Below are 21,157 nucleotides of genomic sequence, written 5' to 3'. Positions count from 1 at the left end.
TGCGTTGGAATGAATGTACGTATCTCAATACAAGTATGTGTTCTTGTGACTCCATGCCATGGCAACCAATCGCGGCGAAGTCTGTTCATTACCCGGCAAAAACAAAACGACACTGAAAACCCAGGAAGTATGTCTGGGTCTCAATAGCTAGGTTGCTAACGTAACACTCACCCGTCTTAAAGCAGAAGCTGAATACCGTGTAATAATTCAGAACATTTCAGTGTAGGTATAAAAGTGATGCAATGATGTCTACCGGCGATCTGAAAGGATGTCTTCGCAAACTAGATACTCAGTTGCGAGCCGTGAAGTATCCACGGGACGTGGACTACAACGGGTAAGTAGCCAACCCGACTTTACGTTAGCTAGCTAGTACGGTAGTAGGCTAAACTAGCAATGTCGTTCAGACAGAATTAACAACCATTGGGAGCTTTAGCTAGCAGCACTAGTCCCGCGAAATGTTAAACATCACAAACTGATTGCTTAGGTTGGCGAAAGGAGACGCATCATCCTGTCTGCCCATAGTGAGCTACGTGTTCACCTCCTTCTCTCCGCTTCTGGTCGAACAGCTAGTGGGGTTAGGGGTCGAACTGACCGGGAAGAGCGACCTGCGGTTTACAGAGACCGTCTACAAGGTACACGCACCACCTGTCTCACACCCTACACGCAATTATAGACAATCTATAAGTTAAACACCACCTGTCTTCTTCATGCTTTGGGGGTGTGTTAGCGCAGCATAGGTTTCATCTCCTCACCGACACATGTGGATAGCAAGATGTTTGTGGTTGTAATTTAGATCAGGCCTTTCGACAGCATCACTATTGGAGCTAACAGACAGAGATTGTGTGCAGCTGGTGAACAGTCAGCCTGAAATGTCCTTGGCCTGCTTCTGTCTCTCCAAGCCTGACTGACACTGTTGTGAACAGAATAACCTTACTTATGTGGCAACTAAAAAACACAGGTTCTAAGGGACTAGTTCCAATTATACCCTGTCTCTAGGTTCTGAGGGACCAGTTCCATTATAAACCAAGCCTGACTAAGCAGCAGTTCCTGGCGTTTGGATTCTCTGAGAGGAAGGTGTGTTTGCTGTGTGACATCATCAGCCTCGTCCTTCAGAGACACAGAGAACTTCATAAGGCCAGCTCCAAGGTATGCCCTAGTCTTCTCAGGACAGTGGCAGTTCTAGACCAATTTTACTGGGGGGAACGGAAACAAATGATATTTAAACATTAAATACTTTAATTTAGCTTTACGTTAAAATCATACAAACGACTCTGGCTCTCCCTCTTCCAGCTCCTCAGCTCTCTCAATACCTTGATGTGTTTCTCTAACTTTTTTATTTACTGGGGCAAAAAAAGGCTGCAATGTCGCTTCCTCGGTTCATGATGACTACTAAAAGAAGAAAAACAAAACAACAAAAAAAAGTGTATTTTTATTCAGCCAGGTCAGGGGGGCCTCAGGGGGGGCACAGGGGGGGCCAGGGACATGTTTACAGGGGCACTGGCCCCTGTAGGGCCCCGTGTAGAAACGCCCCTGTCTCAGGATCCTGTTATGTGTGGCATTTGCATGTTGTTGCATGTATGTAACTAACTTGTGTGTGTTTCAGCCCAAGAGCAGGCCAGTGTTCCAGGCAGTGAGGCCATTATCAATGGAAGGTGCTTCCAGATCGGCCTCTTCAACCAGGCCTACTGACTCAACAGTACGCCCCTCTGTCACAATCATACATAATCACACTCACCTTACATGTGCACACTCACTTTACAAACACACAGATGAACAAACAAACCACCCTTACACACACTCGCAAACACTCGGTCATTGGTTGTCTCTCTCTCAGCTGTCTTCTGATTGGTCACTGGTTCAGTGCCACATTGGAGGCGCCACCCTGACCCCCGCCCCCCTACCCTTAGATGAACTGGATGAGGATAAGGAACAGTTCTATAACACAGCTCCCAGAGACTGTGTTAGGGTGAGACCTAACACTGACCACACACACACACATATAAACACACACACATGCATATGTGTGGAGGCCTGCGGAAACCCTTCGTATTGTGAAAATTTGACTTTCTGGGTATTATACATATTTGGAAACTACAAACTCTCCTGGATCCAAATCTGTTTAAATCACTCAGACATCTTTATCTCAACTGAAGTTACATCATTTTAAAGTTGACCTGTGTCAAAAAGTCATAAGGGAGAAAACTGCAAAAATTCCACTCGGTTTCATAATTCGATTTGACATGGCTTGAAAATCTTGCTAGCTAACATGTCCAAAAAACGTTTAAATGAACTGTTTATCATAAGTAATCATATACTTTTTATACATTACAATAAAGTTTAGGTTATTATTACCTATACAAAACGTCAAAAATCTAAATTTTGACACAAAAGGATTTTTGATCTTTTATGGCTTAAAGCCAACAATGAGCGGCCGCAACATCCGACAGGTTTCCATAGGCTGCCACACATATACGCACATTCCCTCGGTCTGTTAAGTGAGTGAGTGAGTGTGTGTGTGTGCGTTTATCTGTTTAGGAGGAAGAGGGGAGGCTTGCAGCTGTGGAGGCCCAACTTCGGCAGTGTCTGGCTGGGCTGGAAAGGCTGGCTGCCCTGGAGGCTCGTCTAGAACTCATGGAGAGACAGAGAGAGGAAAAGGAGAGAGAAAAGAAAGAGGAGGAGGGAAAGAGGGGAACCATCACTATTGACAGACAGAGCTGGATAAACCTGGAGAGCAGAGTTGTTCTGTTGGAGACTAAACTGGAACTCGCTCTGGTAGGAGTGTGTGTGTGTGGGCGCGTGTGTGTGCACATGTGCTCCAAGCGCCTATGAGCCTCTAGGGAGTGAGAAGTAAAGCAGGTGTTGAGCAGATTATGTCATCAGAGTTTCTTCCACACTGTGTGTTGACTAGTTCCAGATGCACTCTGGGATAGCTGGAGGGTATGGTGTCTGTCTTTTCTCCCCTCCTCATCCATGATCTCTCTGTTCCTCCAGAAAGACTCCTCATTGGTCACTAGAGGAGGAAGTGATGCTATGGCATGTGCTGTGAGATCCGCATCCTCAGGTACGATTGAACCAGAACTTGACCTTTCCAAGGACCGGACCCAAGTCCAGCACCAGACCCATGATCAAGTGATTAAGCCCAGCTCAGACCCTGAGCCCCCCCTGTTCTCCAGTCCCACTGGCCAGCAAGAGAACATCCAGGAGAGACTGGAGAGGATCAGAAATATGTAGGCACACACACTCAGTCAGGTTTATAGACAGAGGGCCCATTTGCTGCCGGTCTGACTGTTCTGTCTTTGCAGGATGAAAGATACATGCAGCCTGCTGAACATCGTGGAACCCTGTATGTAAACACCCAGGTTCCTGCTGAAGAACATGGAACCTTGTACATAAACACCTAGGTTCCTGACGAATATTGTGCTATCCTATAAATGAACACCCAGGTTCCATACTGAAGAACATGTGTACTCACCCCGATCCTCATCTGATCCATGAGACGGACAGGGAGGACTCACCAACGTGATGTCACATATTAACCACAGTCTTTGTTTTTAATGGAATTATGTAAATAATGCTTTGATAAAAAAAATATCAAGCTTTAAAAGTATTAATACTAATCTGTGTTGTGTGTTTGACCAACAGGTGGTGCCAGCGCACCTCTGCTGCTCCTTTTATGTTGTTTCCCCCTAGTGGACACTTCTGGTCACTGCACAGGCCACACTGACAAATTTACTGTGTCTGCCAAGACGTTCTGACTTTATCTTTTTTGTCCTTCCTCCACTGAGCTAGCCTGTGATACTCCTAGCTGTGCTGCAACTGTTTCCAGATGTGTTTGTGTGTGCATTCAGATATTTTAGCAGAGCAATAAAGTCTTTAATCTCCCCCAGCTCTACTGACTTGTTTCACTTGGCCAAGTCCCCATTCAGGCTCTCTTGCTCGCTCACACACACACACACGCACGCACACACACACACGCACGCACACACACACACACACACACACACACACACACACACACACACACACAACCAAAGCTGTGGCAACATCTGTGGTCTAATATGACCAAGCCTGTAGGTTTTAAACTCGAGTTTAGAAGGATTTGTGAAATAAATATATAGTTTGAGGCATGGTTCTCTTTTCCCCGTGTATGGCCAATAAGCTGTGTGAGTGTGTAAGATGTCATCGTATAGATACCTCATAGTTTATGCATGTGTACACTTCCATAAAGTACTGTAAACAATGTGTTGTGTGTGTTATGGATCCCATTCCCCCCATACAGGGCTCCAGACCGCATGAATAATAATACATTTTATTTTCCAAGGCTCTTTTCTCAGCACTCAAGGTCACCGTACAGAGGTATATAAAAAAACATTAAAAGCAGCAGAAAAATTAGAAATACAACAATAGCCAGATATCTGTCTCCAGCTGTTAAGTTTAGCCAATAAGGCAAACAAAGGATGATGTGGGAGAAGAGGTATACTTTTCACAGCTGGAAGTATTGTCATTATTTTGAGTTTGTTGCAATGCAAAGAACATTGTCGTCCATTGTAAACTTTGTGCTAGTAGCAAAACACTTAAATACTGATCTGATACGGCAGCACAGCAATGTCTGATAAAAAGTTTGAGAAGCTTATGCTAATGAGATATAATAATTGTTTCACTTCTGAACATTAGGACCTTGCTTAGTGTCAGTGCAAAGTCCTCCTGTCAGGTAAATATTGTTCAAATAAAGTAGATCCTGTTCTAAAAGGAGCTGGCGCAGGTACAGGTTATGTCACTTTTTCGGAAGGGTTAGCAAAAGTAATATTGTAATGTAACGAATAATGTAACTAATTACTTTTGATACCAAGTCATAAGTAATTGCAATACTTTTTAAAGTAGTAATGAGTAAAAATGAACATTACATTTCCTGAGTCACTTGCCCAACACTGTAGTGACACATGAAGACCAATTAAATGTTCCCCACAGCTGGTCGAAGGAGACAAGAAGAAGGCGGATGACGCCTATCTACGTGCATGTGAGGTATGGCCGTGCATCTATCTACATACCAATCTTTACAAGCTAGCAACAAATATTTGAGCTCCTGCATGGTTGAATCAGATAACAGAGCCAATGAGAAATCTACAAGAGAGAAAAATGTTCTCTTATATAATTACATTTTGACACAAATGTTCTGAACCAATTTATTCCAGTCCATCTATGTAACTAGGGGAAGGCTCACTGTATGATCTGGCTCTGCAGGCTGCAGCAAACAGGCGATCATCCAGCCACAACTTCCTGTAAGGTGTTCTGAGTCTGGCACCATGGTCACCAGACAGGGAGTGTGACATGAACATTCCTTTGGTCTGTAGACAGGCTGCTGAACCCTGTCACCATCTCTGCCACCTTGAAGTGGGCCACCTGGTGACGCGTCAGTCCAGAAAGCATCGATTAACTCCATTGAAGTGTGAAATATGAGCTGAGAGCAACATCACCAATATCACTCTACACTGAATTATTTCCGGAATTAACTCACTTTTAAGGAAATGTTTTGTAAATGTGTTCTAGAACAAACAACCACTTCTGTATTCTGTTGACATGAAAATGTCTCGTCAGTGTGTGGTCTACCACAAAATATTGCTTTTCGAGATTTGAGGAAGTCAAGAAAAACGAATAATAGTAATTTAGCTTCATCAGCTCTATGCATGAGCTGTAGTATCTGCCTAAAGTGCACAATTCTATCATCTGAGTGTTGGATGTGTCGAGAGTGTGGTGGTTCCATCCATCTCCTCTTCTGCCCCTCACGCCTCCCCAGGGGTGCTGCCAGGAATTTTGGGCCCAATAACAAAAAAATACAATTGGGCCCCCTCTGGGACCTAACTGTTCCATCAAAAGCTTACATAACTCTAATTAAAGACATGCAACTGTCTTGCTTCTTGTAGTTCAATATGGGTACAAACACAATATTTACTGCTGGTGTTTTGTACATGCAAGTCTGCATGTGTACATCATCATTAGTCGGGTTTCCCAGATTCGTTAAGAAGCTCTTAACGCTAAAAGCTTCTTAAGAACGTTCGAAAAGCACTCTAGAAAGCTCCTCGAACGCTCCTCGAACGCTCCTCGAACATTCTTAAGAAGCTCTTAGCGTTAAGAGTTTCTTAACAAATGTGGGAAACACAGCCATTATTATTTCTTCTGGCCAGTACCCTCACAAAAGCCTCCCTGTCCCTGTCAGTCCAATCTGCTGACCACAAACCTGGGTCAACATCCTTCTTGTAACTTCTGTTTTCTTCCACCATGCATCTCTCATCATCACTGTAACTTTCTTTCCTTTCTTCTTGTGCTTTCACACTTCTTCCTCCTTCTAGCTCTACTTGAGAGGGCCCTGGCCAAATACCAATAAATGACACTAACACTTCTGAACATTGACCCAAATTGCCGACAGTTCTGCATCACCACCACTTGATTACATACATTAGATCCAATAGATTTTTTGGTGTGTGTGAGTGCGTGCAAGCTTCTCAAATAAATTGCCCTTCATGATAGGAATAATAAAGTCTGTATCTATAGATGTCATTCAACGGCCATAATTCAATCTAAATGAACGTATCAAACTGGATTATTTCAATATTGTCTGTAATTTAAATGCAGGCTGAGGGAAGCTACTCAACTGTCCAGCATCCAGTACACGCCGCTTTAAAAATATATATTATTATTATTTCATAATAATTATGTTTTTATTTTTCATTATGTGAGAAAACAATTAGTTTGCATTTCTTTCATGAATACATCTTTCTTTTTCTTTTTTTGTTATGGTAAAAAGAGCAAGAGAGACAGAGAAATCCCCACAGACTCCCGGGAATGATGCTAACTGGCACGTCGTTAACACAATGTTGCTCACCTTCTTCACTGGGATAGGGAGGGGTACAGTTATGGAGAGAATGGGGTACTGCTGACTCATCTGTTGTTAAGTCTGATAAAAGGGGCAGGGAGTTGGGACAATGATTTAATATGAATATCTTGCTAAACGTATCCCTGTACTGATTAAATGTTGATGACATGTAGGCTAAAGTACTCTGTAACTTGTTATCTTATTTTACTATGGACATTAAGCCAACAGGTTAATACCACAGACTACTGGCTACCCACCTTTTTTGGTGAAAAAACTGGGTTACAGATTGAAAACCTCTCATTTGTCTTTCCTCTCTCTTTTTTCTCTGACCTTTTTTCAAACCCTGATTTATGTTTACTAGGCGACATTGTGATCACTATTTCGGGCGACTAGCGCATCTACTGACTGCAACTAAACACGGTCAGTGATAAGTGTGCTAAGGCAGGAACAGACCATTTCATGCCGATACAGGGGGGTGGTCGGTCAATATGGATGTTTACTTTTTGGTCAACGGGGATATTTAACTTTTATTGGCAAACAAGTAAAAACAAAGATATCATTAATTGTATTATTATATTTGAAATATATACATACTCAATGATGATGGTTTATATGATATATAATATGTATCATTTCATATGAGTTTTTACCTGATTTTTGGGGGCCCTGTCAGTCAGGGGTATCCTCCTAACTTTTCCCCCCTATAGGGCACCCCTGCTCCTTCCTCTCCTCTTTCATTTCCCTTCTACTCCTCCACCTCCTTGCCCTTCTCCCACTGTAACTGGTTGGACCGGACCACGACAACTCACATCTGCCAATAGGTTAAGCAACAGCAGCAGACAACTAGAGATGGAGTTTACTCTCTCTCTCTCACACACACACACACACAGATGCACGCACACACACACACACACACACACACACACACACACACACACAGATGCACGCACACACACACACACACACACACACACACAAACACACTGTCACAAGACCCAGTTGGCTCAGGTCCCACAGACCCTGTGAGATCATGGCCGGTCAGAGTTGTTTATATTATGCTGCAGATAAAGCGGTTTGGACCCACAAACACAAAGCCCTTCTTTTCTGTCTGTTTCTGCCAAACATAAGTGTATGTACACAATTCCACAGCTGGATGCTAGGATATAATGTGCTTTCTCAACCTTGCCCCCTAAGATGTTAAGATGTCAGCCTGTCAATCACATCCCAAAGAATGATGATGTCATCCGAGTTCTCAGCCACAATGCTGGGAAAGTTCACCACTATGCAGATATGGCACACTGATTGTCTGCATATGTACGTTTAGGACGCTGATCCTGTTCAGCCCATGGGGACTACAGTGTGTGTGTAGTGAGAAAAGGGTGTGTTGACTAACTGCCTCAGTGAATATTTACCTAACAGATTAAACTTCCATGACCTTCCGTCAGAAAACCTCAACAACAGCTCAACTCTTTCTGCCACACAGTGTGTGTGTTTGTGTGTGTCTGAGCTCAGTTGTCAGTGCTGGTAATGACATGGTTTTTGCACTCTTGCTCCACTGTGTACTCAGCCACAATCAGAATCAAGAGGAAGAGACAGAAAGAGGGGGTAGTGTGTGCCTGTGTCACAGTTTCATGTCACATGACAGTCTTTTATCAGTCCTGTTGCAATATGCCACTTCCTCCTTGTATTCCACAATCCCGTTTTCCTTGTTCTGCCTAAGCTGACACACACAAATGTTACCCACCTTGAATATACACCACCGTTGGCTACTAGACACAAGAAAACACAGAGAAATGACAGTTCATGCTAGTTTATTTTTGGGGACTAAAACATATAAGTATATATATAATTACACATATATACAGGGGCAAACACTGCTTTAAAAGATTTTAAAAGAATTTCTGTACATTCTAAGATGTAAAAAACACAAACAACATGATAACCGGTCGAGCCAGTATATGATATAGCTGGTCCAATTAAATGGAAGGATTAAATCATTGCAGCCATCTCCATGTGCGCATGAAGGAAGCTTAAGTAATGCTGCGTGTGTGTGTGTGGTTGGTCCAAGAGCAAACTAAGACTTCTTCGTGGTTGAAGTTAGTGCCATTCTGAACTTCCAGCCAGTCTACTGACGCTGCATTGCGAGCCTGTCAGCAGTAACCCTTGGGGCAGTCACCTGGCGAGATGGGGGTGGGTGAGGGCATTCAGGCTGACAGGGGCTCGTAGGTGTGGTAGTGGATCCCTTTAGAACAGGTGATCTTCATCACGGCTCCATTCAGCCCGCTGTCTGTGATCATCCTCATCATCCCCTCAGCCACCAAAGCTGGTCTGGAGGGGGTGGGAAGGTACATATGTTTATGGATAAGCATGAAGGTGATCACAGTTTCATTCATTCATGGTCCAAACAAACACTCCACTCTCCACCCATTTCCCTCCTTGCTTTTCATGTTTTACTTACGTCAGGACTCCGAACTTGTGCATGCGGTGTTTGAAGTCATCTTTGAACTTGACAAACTTGCCCATGTTTTCCTCCAGTTCTACAGAGTGGAGCAGGGGTGTGTCCACAAAGGCTGGGCACAGAGTGTTGATCCTCACCCCATAGTCACCATGTTCTGAGGCGTCCTAACACACGCACACACACACACACACTGAGGCATGTCCCGACGTGTCTGTTATGGTACTTGAGAGACGAGCATGCGTGTGTGTGTGTGTGTGTCTCACCGCCATTGCTCTGGAGAAGCCTATGACTCCATGCTTGGTGGCTGTGTAAACAGGCTGGTGAGGGGAGTGAAAGAATGCTGGGGGGGGGGGAACCAAAAGGGAAGGGTTACTGGAGGTACATCTGTATAGAAACAGAGTTCATGTTTACCATGGCCTATCACAGCAGTGCATACACACCTTATCACAGCAGTGCACACACACACAAACACACACACACACACACACACCTTATCACTGTAGCACGTACGTGCTTCTGTTTAGATCTCATCTATCTCCTTTCGTCTATCCTCTCTCTAGCCCTCTCCCTGTCAAGGAATGTTTGTGAGAGAGAAAAGGTTAGGAAAGAGAGAATGTGTGTAAGGAGTTAAATATTTTAGATTTCCTTAACGGATCTGATTGTGACAGCTGGTTTGACCACAGGAAATGTCAAGATCATTATAAATAACTGTCTGGTTAGCTGGCTGGATGCCTGTTGGTTCTTTCTAGGATTCATGTTGTACCTGCCTAGAAGCAGCAGTGATCCTAAGAGGTTTTTCCAGACCTGCCAGCTAGTCAGCCAGCCTGGGAGAAGGTGTTTAGGACTATTGTCTGAAATGCTGAACAGGCCGCCAGCCTGTCTCAGTCCAACTTTATCACTTTAAATATTTACAGCTCAAGCTTCCTCAGAACCTTGGCTGAACTTGAGCAATGGAGATTTAAGGTAGAGTGTGTGTGTGTGTGTGTGTATAGATTAGAGAATGTGTATGTTGCTGCCTGTTGTGTGTATGTGTGAATGTGTCCAGACAAGTGACTCCATGTTTGCTCCAGATGGCCCCTGACTCTGAATAAGTCCGCTGCTGATATGGACACACTCAACTATCTCTCTCTCCTTCACACTTTTATGCATGCACGGACACACACACACACACACACACACACACACACACACACACACACACACACACACACACACACACACACACACACACACACACACACACACACACACACACACACACACACACACACACACACAGCTGAACAAAGTAGGTTCCTATGTAGCCCAAGCAGAGACCCAGAAAACCTAGAGAACCACAGCTCAACCTTTGTAAGAGTTGAGAAGCAGGAGGGGTGGGCAAGGGGAAAGAGAGTAAACTGTCCCGAGCAACACCAGGGCAGAGTGGTTTCAAATATACTTCATCCACTTTTCCCAGAATGGGGGTGTGCAAAAAGAGAGAGGGTTGAGAAAAGTTGGGAGTTTGCTGTATAGGAGGTCATCTTAAGCCAACCGTGGACAGTACTGTCTCCCTTTCTACATTTGTGACACACGATACACTGGTACAGCAGGGCTCCAGACTGCGACCAAATGGTCGCATTTTGCAACCAGTTTTTGAGACAGTGCGTGCATTTTTTACAAGCACTCGCGCATATGCGACTTACACATTTTGAATTCATTGGGTGTGCACAATGTCAGCACACGTTAGCAACGACGCATAGAAACAACGTTCTAGTAAAACAGCGATATCAGCGTTCCTTCTGCATTAGTACCGTAGCTAAAAGTCTAGGAAAGTTGAGGCTATTTTTCGCTAGGTACCTATAAACCTAGCTAAAAGTCTTGGAAAGTATATATATATTTATAGAAATATAGAAATAAAAATATATTACAAATATATATTATTATTTTTAGGGGTGCTGAGATTAAATTAAGGGGTGCTTGAGCACTCCTAAAAAGGGTCTAAAACTGCCACTGAATTGTACCCTCTCTAGTTAAATTAATAAATGCATTGCAGGTCAATATAAGGTGTTCCCCTAAATTTTCTGCTTGCGCTCCTGACATTTTCAGTCAGGGGCTACTGTGCTCCTATAGTAAAAAAAGTTAGTCTGGAGCCCTGTACTGGCTTTGTCATGAGAAGGTTGTGTCCCAGGCAGACTGACACTGGAACAACAGTCCCACAGGGAGACCAGCTCAGGGCCCAGGGGAGACCTGGGGCCCGTTCCCGTACGTTGCTTATTACATCCGAGATCAAATGACACATCCAAGATGACATCATCTTGCTAATCATGATCTGGCTAATTTAGTTGTTTGAACACCCAATGTATTTTATAATTAGTATAGCTGGATTGAGTTATGCGTTTGTCTAAAAGGGAGTATGTATCGATAGTAGAAAACTTGATCAGCAACGCTGCTATTGGCTGCTCACATAAGTCTATGGCTGCTCACCATGGCCAAAAAGAGCGCCACGTTTTTTCCGCAACAGAGCCAACAAAGCAATAGCTTGCTTGAAGGTTACTCCAAATTTGAAGATTTAATCAGAACGCCAGGGAACACCGTAAAGTCTGCAAAATCCAAGAGGGCTGGCAAAAAGTAGCAGACAAAATTAAATGTATAGTAGTGACCATGTTAGATGTTTTATTACTTATTACAGTAGGCTATGCCGTTTTTGTATTTTCATACTTTGTTTATCATGTTGAATGTCATATAATGTGGTATCAACAAATTTATTATATAAATGACACCCTCACAAAAAAAATTATAGGCTAGGCTATCTCTCAAAAAGTATAGACGAGTAGCATATCGCGCTGTGCTTAAGGATCTTTCTATCATGCAATGAGCAATTAATTTGGTTTCATGTTAAATTCTGCTAATTATTCTTGCACATTCTGCTTGTCGCAGGATTGTCGTAAAAACAGACAAGACATATGTCTGTGACAGACTTCCTGTATCACCTCTGCTTATAAAGTCGCAATCAAATCTTGTTTACATAAAATAAACCTGCTCCCGAGCAGGTTTAAGCTAAGGGACTTGTTGCTATGACTGCCAGTCCAGAATGAGCTTCGAAGAACCGAACAATCCAAGGTAATGACAAATCGTCAACAATCAAATCCAGCTAACTGAGTTAGCGACGTACGGGGAACGGGCCCGTGTCCTACCTGCCATGGAAGACACGTTGATGACAACTCCGCCCTGTTTCCCGTGTTCTTTACTCATATGTTCCAGACCGAGGTAGGTTCCTTTAATCACTGATGTCTGGAGAGAGAGGAGCACACACACACACACACACGGTAGGTGCTCTGGTAGAAAACATCTACAGAGAGACAGTGGTCTTTGGAACTAGAGCATGACTGCCTATCTGATCTGTGTGTGTGTGACTAGCAGTCATAGTCTAGTGCCATTGAGACATGGTGGGGTTTATGTCCAAATCAGTAACATGCAAACGTGTTACTGCAGGCCAGTCTGAGTTCACCTGACTAGCAATCAATAGTTGGTTAGTTGGCACTCTGACATTTTAGGGGGGAAATATTTGTCCTTGTCTGCATGTTTTTTTCACATGTAACACAGACATTTGAGTTCTCTGTATTGAACTACATTCTCTGCACAGAAATCCTCTGCTGAGTTTCACTTACCTGGTACCATGGTTACCTCATAGTAACTAGGATGGAACACTGTGCAACTCATTGTAAATAGGATGGAACACTGTGCAACTCATTGTAAATAGGATGGAACACTGTTCAACTCATAACTAGGATGTGTAACTCACAAGGTTGACCTCAATGGTTTTCTCCCAGTTTTTCTCGTTGTTGATGCCGGCGTTGTTGATTACGATGTCCAGACGGCCAAACTGATCCACTGTGCTCTGAAACGCTTCTGAGGGAGGGAGGGTTGTTGTCAGTGGGCTCGATAGATACAAAATCCCAATAAAAAAAAAGATTTTTCATGGGGCACATTATTCATGTCAATCCAATGATGAAGAGGAGAGGGGGAGGAAGAGGAAAAGGTTAGGACAGCACAGAGGCGTCAGGGAGGGACAGATGTGCGTGTTGGTGAACTTAAAAGATAATGTCAAGACTGACAGGAAAAACGCGACTCGGCTGCCAGCCTCACGAAACTGCATCCATATCATTGTTAAGGTGACTAACACGGTGTACACTTCACGGGATTTTTTTTTCAAAACCGGCAGAACAGTTTTGTCTCAACCTAGAGACGGTATAACTTGTATCTGCGTTCACCTGCCGTTACACAAACATTCCTTACAACAACCATCAATTATAGGTGCCCCTCCTCTTCTCCTACCTCCCTGTATCACCTCTCTTGTAGGAGGACAGAGCAAGCAGGTGTCATAGGCTACTGGATGTTAATCCGTCTGACGAATGTCTGCTGGGTGAGCTAGCTACGTAGCCTACGCTAGCGTTGTACAGCTTGTGCTAGCTTGAGTAAACTTACAAAGGTATGTTAGCTCGCCTTCTCAAGGTATGTGAGCTACCAACAGGTAGTGGCGTAATATCGATTGAGTCCGCATTTAAATTGACAATTTAACTACTATTCTTCTTTATTGGTGGTTGTAACTTCTACAGGTGTCCCACCTTCTCTCCAAGCTAGCGTTCTGATCGTAGTCCTACATGTCGCAAGCCAGGTCGTCGCTCTAAACTGCGAAAGGAATTTATCCATACTAGCGCAGATGTAGGATTGGAAACATTCCTGTGCCGAGGCCTTGGGCGGTTAGAAATGTCTTTTAAAACAAACATTCACTTTAAACTATGTTTAAACGATACGTGTTAACAGCGGATAGGTTGTTAAATTGAGAACACTTACCGAAATCTAAGCACCGTCATAAACTCTTTAGAAGTATAGATCATGATATAACTAGAAAGACAGCACAATGCATGAAGGAACTGCTGTGCGGAAAGAACACGTTTTTTCTCATCACCTTGAAGCTTAGCTGCGTCGGTCACGTCGCACTGGATGAAGATGCAGTTATCGACTCCAAACTGCTCGTCCAGCTGTTTCTTACTCTTCTCTCCTACCTCTTGATTTAGATCCACTATGGAGACCTGTGGATACATGAACGCATGTCCAGTTGAATCATTTAAATGGGAAAAGTTGGAAAACACATTCCCAACAAGGGAATTATTTTTTCAGAGAAATCTTCCTCGGTGACGCTTCAAACGAGAGCCGCGAGCGTGGAAAAAGACGCGCGACATAAAGAGATAAAACCCTTGAACCGGTGTGTCTTAGCAAATTAACGACGTTCTAACCTTAGCCTCGTTCTTTAGCAATGACTCCACAACAGCACAACCGATGCCCTGCGCGCCGCCGGTGACCAGGGCCACTTTTCCGCTTAGCGCCATCCTGGATACGGTTGTTTTGCGGAACGTCGCGGCGGGACGGTACCTATGTATCCCTGGTTTACCCGTCACGAGGGGGCGGCGTGTGTTGTTACTACTAAATAAACTCCCGCGGATAATGGCAGCGTCTCGTCTTTCAAGTTGTCATACCTGCCCTCCCACAAAGAGAGAGAGAAAGAGAGAGAGAGAGAGAGAGAGAGAGGGGGGGGGGGGGGAGGGTAGAGAGAAGTCTACTGATTTAGACACTTCCTCCTGGTAGAGTGAAGTCTGCAGGCTGCAGCCAAATCAGCAAACCTACAATCACATGCCTCAGTTTGCAGTTTGGCAAAGAGAGCCTCACCCTCAATTTAGGATTAAAACCTGCAATCTTTTGTAATCTATCCCTTAGGTCACCTGACAGGTGAAGCAATGTACCTCTAGTTAGGTGGATGTCTGTTCCATGTGTGGGTCTGTGTGTGTGTGTGGTAAAGCATCATCTGCACTCTTTCAACTTGTCTAAGTCTCTCCCTGTGTAAGGTACGGCCGACAGGACCTGCGAGTGAGTGTGTGTTCAAAGGGTTGTGTGTGTTTCAAGTGTGCTTGTGTGTTTCAATCAGCATTCAGTCACACAGCAGATGAAAGTCACCCAGATCTGGACTGTGTTGGTGGTTAACTGTGTTTACTAGCAGTAGCTGTGTCTCTCTGCTGTACATTATTGACCAGTCAAAGCCTTTCCTCGACCTCCAGCAGTGGCTTTATTTCAGATATGAAAAGTATTTACAGATGTACACAAAGACAGCATGTGTTTTCACACGCATGTGTGTGTGTGCTCTCTCCTCCTAGTTCACAGCAGCACAACACAAACATGTTCAACACAGTCCCCCCCCCCCCTTCCAAAAAAAAGAATACATTAATATCATCATGCAGAACATTTAGTAACTTTTTTTTGTACAAAATAAATGATCTTGTCACATAAATGTACAATAAATATACTTCCTGGTTTCCTACTGTGTGTATAATAGCGTCAAACACTGACGTGAAGAAGTGGGTATTCAAATCTGTAGACGTGGGTAAGCTTGTTAAGAAACATGTTGTGTCACATGTAAGAAAGCACGTTAAGTAATGTGTGTGCCTGGGAACCTGTCCTGGTACCTGTCCTAGTACCTGCTACCTGTCCCAGTAGCTGTCTGGACACCTGGTACCTGGAACCTATCCAGGCGATCTGTCCTGGTCACATGTGGCACAGTCAGAGTAGTGACCTTGATTCTCACTGTCTTTAGAGAGTCTGGTCAAGGAGGAGAAGCTTCTGGAAGCACAGGTCTGTCAGGCAGTGAGCTCTGGATACTGGATACCGTGTGAGTGAGTGTGACAGAACCCCTGATAAATACCCAGTATGTGATGCACACTTTTTTAGTTTTTTACATCAGTTTTCTTCAAACCAAAGAAAACCATAATGTATGTAATATCACATATATATATAAAATATACCTGTCCCAGTACATAAAAAATTATAATTATATAACCATCTTGAACAACTTAAATAATATTTTCAGTCAAGCAATGCATACAACTCTGTTATTTATAATAACTGAATGTCTGTAATCTCCTTCAGTACATTAACTTTGTCCCCCTACCAAAGAACAGGTACCAGACCAGCCAGATATAAACTTGTTGGAATACTGATCCCTATGTCCATCGGGAGACTGCAGGTTAACCTTTGTGGTGTGTGTGGGTGAGGTGGGGAGGGGGATCTAACCCTATTGGAAGGAACAATGTCAGACTGGCAGTAGAGCTGTAAGACACAGTGTTACAAACAGTGTTTAGGGGGAGAGTGTGTGCATGCGTGTGTGTGAATATGTGAGCGAGTGTGGGTGTATGTGTGTGTGTGTGTGTGAGCGAGTGTGTGTGTGCTAATCAACAGTATCTTTGGGCTTGGTGGGGCTGGATTGTCTCTATTCCAAACTGTTTACCGTTTGCATAGTGAGTGACTGTGGGATTCTGGAATATATTGTTTTCCGTCTTATTGTATTTTGTCTGAGAAAGCCAGTGGCAGTGTTGAGAATTTGGACTGTCAGTTTGGTGGTGAAACAGACATCTCTATTCGATATTTGCAGAAACTACTTAGATAATCAGCAATTCAGCATGTTAGTTAAATGGTCACTCAGCTAGTTACATATTGTAGCTGCGGTTTAAAGGACTGTATGCTTGGGCAGGTAGTCAGTCCTTAAGGGGAGTACTTTAGTGGGGGTGTGGGGTTCTGACCCCAATGCACCCATGTGTCTCCACGGTGACCCTCGTCAGGGTCAGTCTGTCCAGAGAGTTTGACAAAATATCTGCTGAGCAGCAGAGAAAATATGTGTGTGTGTTTGTGTGTGGGCTGAAAAGGGCAGATGTGGGTCATAGGACTGTTTCAGATGGCTCTGTCCTTTGTTTCTCCCCCCAACCTCCTCCTCACCCTACCTAGATAGTCTCCTAGTGTCTCTCATCTCCTCTTTCATCTCCTTTCTCTTCCTACCCCTACCTCCTCTCTCTACCTCCCCATCCTCCCCCTCTCCTGCTGTTGTCTAGGGTTTGTTGAAGTCTTCATGTCTCAGTATTTTGTAGAGGACCCAGTAAAAGATGTTGAAGAACAGGAAGGCCAGTGGGAATCCAGCTCTGGAGACGGTGTCGATCTTCTTGGCTCGGTCGATGAACAGCTTCCTCATCTCTTCGTGGGACTTGGACCCGGGCCCGGTCCCGCCCCCTCCTCCAGTTGCGGTAGGCCCCGCACCGGTTGCCGTGGGTCCCGCAGGGGTGGCGGCATTGTTAGAGGTCGTCTTGGCAACAGCGCCCTCTTTGCTGGGGGCGGAGCCAGAGGTTGCCATGGCAGTGAAGCTTAGTCGACTCTCACGCACGTCCTCCTCCTGGACAGGAAACATACAGGTCAGAGGTCACGTGATACGTACTGTCCTGCCTCTCCTCTCCTCTCTTTCCTCCCCCTTCCTACTCCTCCTCTTCAACCCTCACTCTCTCAGCTTGGGGAGTTCCAGAGAGGACAGGATGACCTGGCAACAGTTAAACACACGTCTCTCCCATCCTCTCCTCCAGTACCCTCTCAGCCAGAGTGCTTCTGCCTTCAGTTTGAATTATTATATTTTGTATCTGAATGTGTGATGATTTTGAAAGGATAGGCACACATCGTTTCTGGGACTAAATGTTCTCCGCTTAATAAACCTTAACATTCCCGTGACAAAATGTCACTTCTCATCAGAACATTTGTAGAAACAATGAAACGTTAGTAGGCACAATGGGAGCAGAAAATTGTCTTGCATTGATTCCACTGATAAGATGTACAAGAGATACTAGTGAATCAGTCCCACGTGGGAAAGAGCAACAGTTTGGTATGACTCCAGACCTGTCTGACCTCAGGAATATCAGAAGGGACAGTCGAGGACAACAGAGAGAAGAAAGAGAGAACAAGATAGAGAAGAAAGAGTTTTGTTCTCTTGTTCTCAGAAATGCGCTTCAGTGTTTGCAGGAGGGAATGTTGCAAACAGGCATGCTGTAAAAGTAGGGCGGAAGAGGGAGGAGAGTGTAGGGTTAGTAGGGAAGGTTGGAACGAAAATAAAGGAGATAAAGGGCAGGAAACAATGTAGAGAGAGGAAGGTGAGGAGGAGAAGAAGGAAAAACAGAGAGCACGGAAGAGTTGTGAAATCACTCAGGAGGAATGCCACTATTGGTCTGAGGAGACACAGGCAGAGAACTCAAAACTCAGAACTCTCCAACTGGTCTATGAACACACCGCTTACTGCCTGGTCCAACACACACACACACACACACTCACACACAAATAGTCTGACAGACAGACACAGTTTACCATCTGTCTTAACACACATACAACTTACCGTAGGGTTAAACACGCACAACTGACGGTCTGGTCTAACACACACACGCACACCTACACACAGACACACACACACACATACACACACACACACACACACACACACAGAGCTTTCAGTCTGGTCTAACACACATACACACAGCTTACTTTCTGGCTTGACACACACACACACACACACAACTTACTGTCTGGCCTTACACACACACACACACACACACACACACACACACACACACACAGCTTATCGTCTGGTCTAACACACATACACACAGGTTGTTCTACTAGGGATCTGCAAGGGGTTCTGTTCCTTTCAGGTCTAGGTTCTAGAGTGTTCCGTTCAGGTCTAGATTCTAAAGTGTTCCAGTGTAGTTTACCCGGATGTATGATGAACCATAGATGTTCCCCATAGAACCGTAGAGGGGTTCTGGGTTCCTCAGGCCATTAATACGCCGGAGGGACTCAGCCAGCTCACAGGGGTCCACCGAACCTCCAGAACCTCCTCCACAACCCTCCGCTTCTCCCTCGCCCTACACCCAGCACGACCAGCAGGGGGCAGCACAGGCAGCATGCAGACACACATCCACACAGCACAGTAGAAGAAGAGGTGAGATGAGCAGACATGCAGACAGTTAGAGAGGCAGACGGACAGGCAGAGAGAAAGACAATAGATACGGACTGGACACACTGTTGAAGCAGAGACGTGATTGTTAAATAAGTAAAGAGCTCATAGGTACGTTCATGCAAGTGACAGAGTTCATGCAGGGACACTGAACTGGTCAGATAATACCAATACCCCCCCCTCCCTCCCGCCCATATCTGCTGCATACAGTTCCAGTCTGTGGCCACAGGGTGGCAGTGTTGGTTTATGTCTGGAAGTCTGCCTGCCTGGGTGTAATTAGAGATCTTGGATTTAATCTGTCAAATCCCAATGACCAAAAACTTTTTAGAATCTGTAATCCTAATCCAGCCGTAAATCAGTCCAGTCAGTCCAGTCGCCCCCCCCCCCCACCCCCCCCCCCCACACACACACACACAGTATTCTGAAATGTTCAAATGTTTCGTACCTTGGTCTTCTTCCTTCTCCGACGGAACCTCAGCAACTCCTTGTGTTGCCGGGAGACGAAGTTGACGGCGGCGTACTCCAGCAGAGCGGAAAAGACAAACAGGAGACACACGGCCATCCAGATATCTATAGCCTTCACATAGGACACCTGGACACACACACACACACACACATTTACAGGTCATCACACAGATAGGCAGTTCTCAGATGTCTATAGAGTAAGCTCAGGAACCCTTCAGCAAAGTGTAAACAGATTATGTGTGATCTAGTGTGTGTTTCAGATTCAGACACACTCCGAATCGCTCTCAGTGTCAGCTGTAATCTGGCAGAGTTCTACATGGAGTTATATAAGACAACGGAGGCAGACCATGTGTCTGTCATGCGTATGCAAACACACACACACACACACACATACACACACAGGGAAGGACTCTTGGGTGCCCATGTAAATGTCACTTTGTTGTTCTTACACATGAACAAATAGCCACCCCACTCTCTCTATCTCTCTCTTACACACACACACACACACACACACACACACCTTAGCCCCCCCCTCCCACACACCCTCCTCCTCTATCCCTTCTGAATGACTGACAGGTCCAGGGCTGCGCGTGATTGGCTGACCTTGGGAAGGGAGGTCCTGGAGCCGGAGCTCTGTGTTGTCATGGTGAGCACCGTGGTGATGCCCAGGGCGACGCGGGCGGGCGCGGCATCCATGTTGATCCAGAAGGAGACCCAGGAGAGGATGACGATGAGGAGGGAGGGGATGTACATCTGGATCAGGTAGTAGCCCATCTGACGCTCCAGGTGAAAACGCACCTCAATACAGGTGAACTTACCTGAGGGGGTGGGGGGAGGGGGGCAGAGGGTTAGGGTTACTGTCTCACCTGGGGGGCAGAGGGTCTGGTAAGACTGGCATCAGCCTTTGTTGGTCATGCCTTGTTAAATCTCTCTCTCTCGTTCTCTCTCTCACCCACACACAAACACACATACCCCTGCAGACTAACTGTGCTGTCCGTATTGAGGCTGTCACCTGATGAGAAACTTCTAGACACTCAGGGAGGTGTGTGTTTGTGTGTGTGATCTAACAAGGCCTGACTGTTAAAGGCTAGTGGTGAGTGTGTGGGTGTTGAGACACAAGCAGACTCTGACCACCCTGGCCCTTGCGGCCGTGGCTGGGAGATCCCACAGCAGGCCTGTGTGAGTGACAGCCTGCTGGACCACAGGAGACCCTCACGGAAGACAGACCACAGCTAACAAGTACATGACTGGGGGAGAGAGAGGAAGGAGGGAGGGAGGGAGGGAGGGAGGGAGGGAGGGAGAGGAGGGAGGGAGGGAGAGGAGGGAAGGAGAGAGAGAAGAGGAAGGGAGAGAGACATGAGGGAGAGAGAGAGACATGAGAGAGAGAGAGAGAGAGAGAGAGAGAGAGAGAGAGAGAGAGAGAGGAGAGGAGAGGAGAGGAGAGGAGAGGAGAGGAGAGGAGAGGAGAGGAGAGGAGAGGAGAGGAGAGGAGAGGAGAGGAGAGGAGAGGAGAGGA

General features: G+C 45.2%; 3 protein-coding genes across 6 annotated transcripts in view; 1 reads left to right on the top strand and 2 right to left on the bottom strand.

Moving 5' to 3' along the window:
* Positions 1–48: 48 nt before the first annotated feature.
* Positions 49–3,886, top strand: cep44 (centrosomal protein 44). Of its 3 annotated transcripts, XR_014741021.1 has the most exons (9): positions 51–334; positions 485–632; positions 997–1,146; positions 1,604–1,696; positions 1,835–1,966; positions 2,536–2,772; positions 2,992–3,227; positions 3,303–3,401; positions 3,643–3,886. XR_014741021.1 is itself a non-coding variant. In XM_084687747.1 (8 exons), the coding sequence occupies exons 1-8, from the start codon at positions 269–271 to the stop codon at positions 3,349–3,351; spliced, it is 1,029 nt and encodes a 342-aa protein (XP_084543873.1). In that variant the 5' UTR covers positions 49–268; the 3' UTR covers positions 3,352–3,886. The 3 variants fall into 3 exon arrangements, 2 of the variants coding, with proteins under 2 accessions (XP_084543873.1, XP_084543872.1); XM_084687747.1 differs by having other exon boundaries at positions 49–334; positions 567–632; positions 3,303–3,886; XM_084687746.1 differs by having other exon boundaries at positions 3,303–3,886.
* A 4,779-nt stretch (positions 3,887–8,665) lies between these two features.
* Positions 8,666–14,807, bottom strand: hpgd (15-hydroxyprostaglandin dehydrogenase). 2 transcript variants are annotated; one of them, XM_084687899.1, is made up of 7 exons: positions 14,606–14,807; positions 14,278–14,401; positions 13,111–13,217; positions 12,503–12,599; positions 9,593–9,669; positions 9,330–9,493; positions 8,666–9,199 (listed from the first exon to the last, which is right to left on the bottom strand). In XM_084687899.1, the coding sequence occupies exons 1-7, from the start codon at positions 14,696–14,698 to the stop codon at positions 9,076–9,078; spliced, it is 786 nt and encodes a 261-aa protein (XP_084544025.1). In that variant the 5' UTR covers positions 14,699–14,807; the 3' UTR covers positions 8,666–9,075. The 2 variants fall into 2 exon arrangements, with proteins under 2 accessions (XP_084544025.1, XP_084544026.1); XM_084687900.1 differs by lacking the exons at positions 14,278–14,401; positions 14,606–14,807 and adding an exon at positions 13,934–14,053.
* Positions 14,808–15,405: 598 nt separating this feature from the next.
* Positions 15,406–21,157, bottom strand: part of glra3 (glycine receptor, alpha 3) — a 31,273-nt gene continuing 25,521 nt past the window's right edge. The window contains exons 7-9 of the mRNA XM_084687510.1: positions 20,245–20,459; positions 19,622–19,768; positions 15,406–17,577 (exon numbers count right to left, since the gene is read on the bottom strand). Of these exons, the coding sequence (XP_084543636.1) occupies positions 17,239–17,577; positions 19,622–19,768; positions 20,245–20,459 (701 nt within the window). The 3' untranslated portion in view covers positions 15,406–17,238. The remainder of the gene's footprint in view (positions 17,578–19,621; positions 19,769–20,244; positions 20,460–21,157) is intronic.

Source organism: Hypomesus nipponensis, chromosome 22 (genome assembly GCF_054491055.1).
Source record: "Hypomesus nipponensis isolate SF chromosome 22, ASM5449105v1, whole genome shotgun sequence".
Lineage (NCBI taxonomy): Eukaryota > Metazoa > Chordata > Actinopteri > Osmeriformes > Osmeridae > Hypomesus > Hypomesus nipponensis.
This window is presented reverse-complemented; position numbering and strand designations above follow the sequence as displayed.

Bases quoted from the DNA above. Each gene is read 5' to 3' on its own strand.
- cep44 (XM_084687746.1), top strand. From the start codon at position 243: ATGATGTCTACCGGCGATCTGAAAGGATGTCTTCGCAAACTAGATACT. The intron at 1,147-1,603 runs GTATGCCCTAGT...TGTGTGTTTCAG, and splicing joins TTCATAAGGCCAGCTCCAAG to CCCAAGAGCAGGCCAGTGTT. The intron at 1,967-2,535 runs GTGAGACCTAAC...TTATCTGTTTAG, and splicing joins CTCCCAGAGACTGTGTTAGG to GAGGAAGAGGGGAGGCTTGC.
- hpgd (XM_084687899.1), bottom strand. From the start codon at position 14,698: ATGGCGCTAAGCGGAAAAGTGGCCCTGGTCACCGGCGGCGCGCAGGGC. The intron at 13,218-14,277 runs GTGATGAGAAAA...TCCCTCCCTCAG, and splicing joins CGACGCAGCTAAGCTTCAAG to AAGCGTTTCAGAGCACAGTG. The intron at 12,600-13,110 runs GTGAGTTACACA...CTCTCTCTCCAG, and splicing joins AAACCATTGAGGTCAACCTT to ACATCAGTGATTAAAGGAAC.